General features: G+C 38.6%; 1 protein-coding gene across 1 annotated transcript in view; it reads right to left on the reverse strand.

Annotated features, from left to right (window-relative positions):
- Nucleotides 1–3106: 3106 nt before the first annotated feature.
- Nucleotides 3107–7759, reverse strand: part of GNPTAB (N-acetylglucosamine-1-phosphate transferase subunits alpha and beta) — a 107618-nt gene continuing 102965 nt past the window's right edge. The window contains exons 20-21 of the mRNA XM_006141392.3: nt 6008–6098; nt 3107–4577 (exon numbers count right to left, since the gene is read on the reverse strand). Of these exons, the coding sequence (XP_006141454.1) occupies nt 4500–4577; nt 6008–6098 (169 nt within the window). The 3' untranslated portion in view covers nt 3107–4499. The remainder of the gene's footprint in view (nt 4578–6007; nt 6099–7759) is intronic.

Below are 7759 nucleotides of genomic sequence, written 5' to 3' on the forward strand. Positions count from 1 at the left end.
AACAGGTTCAGAATAACCATGTTTACTGATTCTTTTTTTTTTTTTTAAAGGTTTTTGCAATAGGGTGTGTGCACTTGCCAGAGACAGTGAGAGGGACAATCATCACCAAGAGAATATCCACATCACAATCCCTTCTCCTCCATTCTCCTTTGGCATACTCTTACAAACCCAGCATGTTTCTCAAGCTGATAGAGCCTGAGACTCAAACCACACATACAGTTACGTGGGGCCCAGCTGCCTTAATCACCATGCCTCTGACTGGACTCTGTTTATTGTCTTGCTTTAAATCCTCTCCCTTGTGATTCTCAGCATTTCACACTTGTTCACATCAGTGTATGGGTACAGAATGACTGATGATGACTCCTGGATTCCTTCCAGTAAGACATACTCATGAGAAAGAATGGGTTGTGTTTTCTCTTACAGTGACCCTTACTGAAGATACATCTATCATTTTCCTCCTATATTCATGGTGAAAATTCCCCAAGATTGATCTCCATCACCTTGCCATTTTACTATTATAAAGAGCATATCTGGAGATATCACCAAGGGCTTAACCACGTGACGTATGGATAATTTATAACAGACACACCTATATTCATGACATGTTGGTACTAATTCTTACAAGACTACATACTTTGCTAATACTTTCCATATATTTCTTCACACATTTAATGCAATTATCTGGATGTCTGGCAAAACATTTTCCCACTATCTTTAGTAACCGGTGGTGTAGAATCTCATCAAGGTATTAAAAGCCTAAATATTACATCCTTTGTTTCTTTATTCATGTCACAAAGAACTCAGGTTATATAGTCAATCTCAGAAAATTTCTTACTAGATGAACTACTAGGGCTGGACCTTGCGGTATGAGTAGTTTAATAGATGGATTAGAAAGGAAAAGATAGGTCCAGCAATAAGAATACCATCTATGAAGTTATGAAGATATAAAAGTACACAGCACATCTAAGAAAATGCAATATGGCTGACCCATTATGAACCCAATATTGAAGTTGGCTGGAGGGTGGAAAGCAGGAAGATCACAACTAGGACCAAACAGGGATCATGATAGCCACCATTTATGGAGTATTTATTATATCACAGGTATCGTATTAATGCTTTTACAAACATTTCTTTGAATCCTTTCATTCATGAAAAATTTACAAGGTTCACCATTCTTTCCTTTCTTTTCTTTTTTTCCCCCATCATCAGAGAGCGTGTGTGCTTTCCAGAAAGAGAAAGTGAGAGAGGGAGAAAACATCCCCTTGTGGGGGATGGTCATGGCACTATCATTTCTCTTCCATTTCTCCATCCTGTTGGGATTTGGGGCATGTACACACATGTGCCCAGCATGGTTTTTCAAGCCACGCTGTGTTGGTCATGTGGGATCTGGTTCCCTTAACCACTAGCCCATGGGGCCAAATCAGGTTCATTATTCTAATCAAACAGATTTGATTTTTCCAGTTGCTTTCAAGTATGGCAACTTATCTTCAACTTGAGCAATTCATCCAGGAACTTGGTCATCCATATGCACCCAATCTTCATTCTGTGAAGCTAAAGTTTAGGTTGGGCAGCCTAGCCCTTTTCCTTTTGAAAATTTTCTTCCCGCTAGCCACAAACATAGGCACGAATCCCAGACTGAGCCAATTACAGTATCCCTCATCAGGCTTTTCTATATTAGAGCCAGAAAGGAATGTCCCTTCCTGTCTCGGTTGTGTGAGCCAAGAACTGCCATGTCCTCAACATGAAGAGAAAGGCTGCTGTGCAGAAAGAGGCAGGGATGAATGGTTGACCAACAGTCCTTCTTACAGAGGCTATCTGCTGTACCAGATTTTTCCTCAAGCAGGTACAAGAATTTTTTTTAAAGAGTCTGAAGACTAGGCTGGCTCTGTGGCAAAGCAGTAATATGCTGCTCAAAAGGAGTCAGATCCCGCATGGCAACTGTGGTTCAAACCCTCTAGCCCAGTCAGCCTGAAACATGCCAGGTGTGCAGGCAAGTGCCCATTATCTGAAGGGCCAGAGGGCTGGAAGACTGGAGGAAAAGGATTACGGTGTGACCAGATGCTGTGGAAGACGATCATTTCTTGTTTATCTCTTTTGCTCACATGAGCATGTACATGTGTCCTCTCATGAATAAACATAAATAAACAAACTTTAGTTCTGAAGACCATTTGAGTATAGATGTTCAATTTATGATGGGATTATATGCCAATTCTCAATGTAAGTTGAAAATATCTCAAGTTGAAAATATATTATGAAAATTCCCTATAAGCCCATCATAAAGTCAAAAAATTGTTATCTTTATAATAAAATTTGCCAGAGGGGGTGTGTGTGCTTATCAGAGATAGGGCAGGGGGAGGAGGGGTGGTAATAAGAAAACAAGCCTATGGGGGATGGTCATGTTGCAGTCCCTTCTCCAATTCTTCATCCTTCCAGAATTTGGGGCACACATGCACATGCACCTGACATGTTTTTTGGGACATAGCATCCAGGACTTAACTGCACAATTGGCCATGTAGGATTTAGCTGCCTTAGCAACCACGCTACTGGCTAACCAAAACTAAAAATTTTTAATTGAACCATCATAAATCCAGATAACCTTCAACCTATAATAAGATTATATCTCAATAAATCCACTGCAAAGTTAAAAAGTTGTAAGTCAAACTACTATGAGACTGTCTGTACTCAGCTTCTGGTGTCTCTCTATTCTACTGATTCTGTCAATAATTTATGATCCTATTTTCCATACCATTATTAAGCTCCTAATTAGTATGGACTAAGTTCATCTAACCACAGAATCCTCCATTATACCGAAATATTTGTTGCTCTATAATCTTCCCAGAATAAATTATTTGCTTTTAAAATGATACCCAGATAGCTCCCAATTTTTTACCATATGGTAAATTCCATTTAGAATTTATTTCCCACTTTCTAAATCAATATGCTCCAGTATCTTATAATACTAACTTCCCCTTACACTACTTTCTACTTAATTTTATCAGTGTTCAGTAGAACCTGATACACTATATAGGCATCCAAGTGATGATTGCATTTAGATAATAATAAACTCCATACTCAAAGGATTTAAAAGTCAAAGCATCAGACAAAAAAAATTTAACATTTTATGAGACTTCAGATTTTGAAATACTTAACTCTCACAGCACAAATACAGTATTTACATTTCAAGTTCTTTTTACAAAATGTGTGCCATTTTTAAAGAATACTGTTGAGATCATGATCTAAAATACCTGTTACAGTTCAAAAAGGAACCATGGAATCGGGTCTCCACAAGTCTATTGTATAATGACATAAACAAAATATGGCTGAACATCAGGGTTTACCCAAATGTAAAAATACTAATTCTCAATGGTCAGCAAATGATGGCCTATATGTTAAATCCAGCTGATGGCCTGCTTTTGCACAGCTGCAAGCTAAATACGGTTTTTACATTTTAAAGGGCTATTAAAAACAAAACAAAAAGTAACTCACTAAACAAAACTACAGGAAGAATATGTGACAGAGACCCATGCAGCTTGCTATTACTTACTATCTGGCCTTTTACAGAAACAGTTTGCTGACCACTGTACAATACAAAACCAATGGTGAGAGATAGCTATGAATATGCTGATGAGTATTAAACAAGACACCACTGTAATGTGCCAGCGCCATCAGCACTACTCATTTCTAAAATGAGGCACTTCTGTTTTGAATATGTACATTTCAAAACATAATTACATCTGGTAAGTAGCACTGCTACTTAACTTTAGCCCTTTACAATTAGGCCTGTACACAACATCCCAGTAGTCTTAGGGACTGAAGAAACAAGTGCAAAGTTCACATGTCAGTCAGTGAGCTCCTCAGTAGTTATTTGTGGCCTAAGACCACTTTAAAGAGTTTTAAACATTAATAAAATCTATAATTTAGTTATTGTCAATAGGAAGTGATATCGCTGCATTATTTTAATAATGCCAATAAAAACATGTCTAGACATCCCCATTTGTTATTTTCAGAAGCAAAAAGCTAGTTAACTTCATAACTACTTATTTTGAAAACAGGAACTGGAAAAAAAGAGGGGAGAAACACCATAAATCTATAGCAAAAGGCTTTGGAATGCAAAGACTGGGACCTCTTAACAGTTGCTCTCAAGCTGGCCTAAGCTTCTCATATAAAAGTTAGTCTGCAGTGATTGCTGTGGGAAATGAGCAGCTCTGTCTGTGTCTCATCAATGAGCCTTTTTATAAAGAGGATGACGGGTCCGTAAGCAATATTTTAAAAGTAAAACCAGTTCAGGCTGTTCAACACATGATTTCTCAGTGTGTTGGTTTAAATAATTCTTGGTCAATGGACTATTTTCACACCACAAAACAGTACACATGGTACTGGATGCTTTTCCTTCTTTAGGCCGAGTTGGTTACGCATCATATTGCAAAGACACCTCTGTGAAGCTGAGGTTTAAAATGCTCAGTAAAGGCTGAGGTAGATGATTTTCAAATAAAGATCTTCTATACCCTGATTCGATCAGGACTAGCTTCTTTGTGTATCCGCCTTCTGGGAAATATCTTCCGCTTAAGTGCGATTAACTGAATGAAAGACAGAAAATACATTTTAATTCTCCCTGTTGGTAAAAGAATATAAGCACGTCAAACTTTCTTTCAGAGAGCCATGTCTTTAATCATTACCGTACTCTTCCACATAAATTAAAACAGACAGTAGGGTCACCCAGTGACACAGTAGTTAAGGCAGCTGGATCCCACATGGTTAACTTTGCAGTTAAAGTCCCAGATCCAAGAACCTGAAAAAACACTCTAGGTATGTGTGTGTGCATGTGTGCCCAAAATCCCAAAAGGGGGAAAATGGAGGAGAAGGGATTGCAGCATGCCTTGAAGGGATGGGGGTTCTCACTTTCCCTCTCACTTTCCCTCTCTCAATCTCTCTGTTTCTCTCTGGCAAGTATATGCGCTCCTCACAAAAATTTTTAAGAAAAAAAGACAACAAACAAGTTTTTAAAACTCCTCCTCCAAAATAAAACCAACCACTGATTTTATTAGTTTTATAGGGTTAATGCCTAAAGACATATATGCCCACAAAAAGACTCAAGAGGATTAATATTATTTTGACCCATGCTTCATTTTTCTAAGACCTATGACTACAGCTTTTTACACGGCTATTACCAAACATACTTGCTTTCAAGACGTCTGTTGAGTCTCTACTGAAGTAAACTGGCTTTATTTAGGTATTAAGATACACCCTCTGGGTTTAGAAATGACTGCATTTTTAAGACAGATATATTTTTTTTATTGTTGTTTGTTTGTTTGAAATATCTTTTGACATAGGGCACATGTGCTTGCCAGAGAAACAGACATAGAGAGAGGGAATGTGAGAAATCACCCCCTGAGGGGATGGCCACACCATAATCCTCTATTCTCCTCTTGAGATTTTGGGCACACAGGATTGCACACATACCCAGTGTGATTTTGAAGCTGCCAGGTCCAGGACTTGAACCGTGGTCAGTCAAGTGGGAGTCCAGTGCCTTAACAAACCACCTGGTGGCTCCTGGATAGACTATTTTAAAAAACAAACAAACAAACAAACAAAAACACCATTTGGTTATTTAAAACCCCATCAACATTTTTTCTTAACCTAACAACAATCTTTGAGAATACAAGTAATATCAATTTATAAATGAGTTGTAATGAAAAGTGTTATGTAGTAGTTTAGTACTTGGCTTTTTTTCCCTCATAGAAATAGTTTATTAATGATATATTTGAAATATTCAACCTATCCACCATATAATGGTTTCAATGGGAAAAAAATGTGTTCTTTATGGTTTCCATTGGGATTCCTATTGTTCTTCTTGTCTTCCTTCTCCCCATTCAGGTAAGACTAGCCACTCCTTCAAGAGGAGGAAGTAGGGCTTTGCCCACACATAAGCCATCATTTTCTAAAAGATTTAAATGCCAATATACCAAGAAATACTATTTAGTACTACTATAAAATATATAAAACTTACCTGTTCAGCAAAAAACGAGAATACAGTAAACATAATCAATGTTGCTAGTACACAATGGGTCCAAAACTTCAATTTGTCTCGATATGCCCTCCTGGTCAGAGAAGAAAACAAATATGTACTGCTACATGTGGTTTCACCGTCTGTAAGTTATGAGTTATTTATACACTAGACTTAGAGAAATATTGTGAAATACAGAAACATTATCTAGAGGTGATTCTAAAATGTTAGCACAATATACATTTTTTACATGAGTTCATATTTTCTAATGATGTCATAGTAAATATTATACTCAAATTAGTAAAAGTTATCCAGGAAAGAGTAGAATACTTCGAAAGAAAACTACTTCTGGCACCTAAAGAAAACCATTCTTCCATGCATTCTTATTTATTCATTCATATTCATTATTTATTCAATCACTTGATTAATAATTCCTGGATATGCACATGAAAAGATGAAGACGCACTCTCAAGTGTTTGGAAGCCTGAGGAGTCACTGATAAGCCAACTGATGACAAGTGATCACACAAGATGGACAGAAATATGTATTTCCAAAAGCAAAGGCAGCCCAGCCACAGTGGTGCGCAGGTAGCATCACGGCTTGGGAAGCTGGAAGTAGCATGGGAGGCCAACCTGAATATGCCGGGCAGATGTGCATGCCTGTAATCCTAGCTAATTGGGTGGCTGGGGCAGGAGCACTGTGACATAGTAAGACACTGTCAAGAATACCTATCTCTGCCTCTCTCCTGTTCCCTCCCTCTCTCGTTTTCATAAAGAGAAAAAAAAGAAGAAAAAAAGTAAAGTGTTATGGAAAACTCAAGAGAAAGGAAAACAACACCAAGGGGGGTCACATTTCCTTTAAGGCTTGCAGGGCAGGGGGAAAGCATTTGGTTCTCCAGCAGCAGAGGTAAAGTCACGAACCGGCTCCTGGAGAACCTAATGGAGTCCAGCGCAGAAGTAGCAGGGGAGGGCTAAGTCGTGGAAAGGTGGGTGGGTATGACCTACAGCTGTTCTGGAAAACCATGCTACAGGCTCTGGACACAGCACTCCAATGGGGAAGTAGAGAAAATGGTGGGGGGTGTGAGTTGTATATGATGCAACCAGGATAAAAATGGTGGCTATTTGAAGGCTGGACGGACAAGACAGGCAGGCATGAGCAAGAATGAGGGGCTGTACTAGGGGAGCAAGGATAGTAAGTGAGCAACAGAGGGGACATTCTGAAGTTAGAATCAACTGGACCTGGAGACTACAGGATACTGGGTTGAAGTGCGGTACTAGAGCAGTTTCCTCATCTGAAATTTGGAAATAATGAATAGTTCATTAAGAAGATTAAGTAAAAAATAGCTTAACATAAGGTTTGAAAGACAAGATAAAAACTACCAAATTCAGCCTCTGTGCCAAGTTCCAGATTCTCATTTACAACTATTTGGGACAAGATATCTCTGCCTCGAGAAACATGTCCAAAACTGTATTCTCCCACACACAGTTCATCCTCTTGTATTTCCCATGTCTGTTAATAAGATTACAACCTGCTCTGTCACCTTTAATGTCTTCAGTGTCATTCAGAGTCTCTATGTAATTTAAAGAAGTAAAAAGCCATGGGCTGCAAGACAGTTAATGTGTTGCTCCCGCAGCCAAAGGACCCAATGAGCACCTACTATGCGCTAGGGAGGCAGTGTGAACTCAAGGCTAATGAGACACCATATTTGTCACTGACGATGAGTCACATTCTACCAAAAGAGACAAACACAACCAA

The sequence above is a fragment of the Tupaia chinensis genome, unplaced genomic scaffold (assembly GCF_000334495.1).
Source record: "Tupaia chinensis unplaced genomic scaffold, TupChi_1.0 Scaffold000054_1, whole genome shotgun sequence".
Taxonomy (NCBI): domain Eukaryota; kingdom Metazoa; phylum Chordata; class Mammalia; order Scandentia; family Tupaiidae; genus Tupaia; species Tupaia belangeri.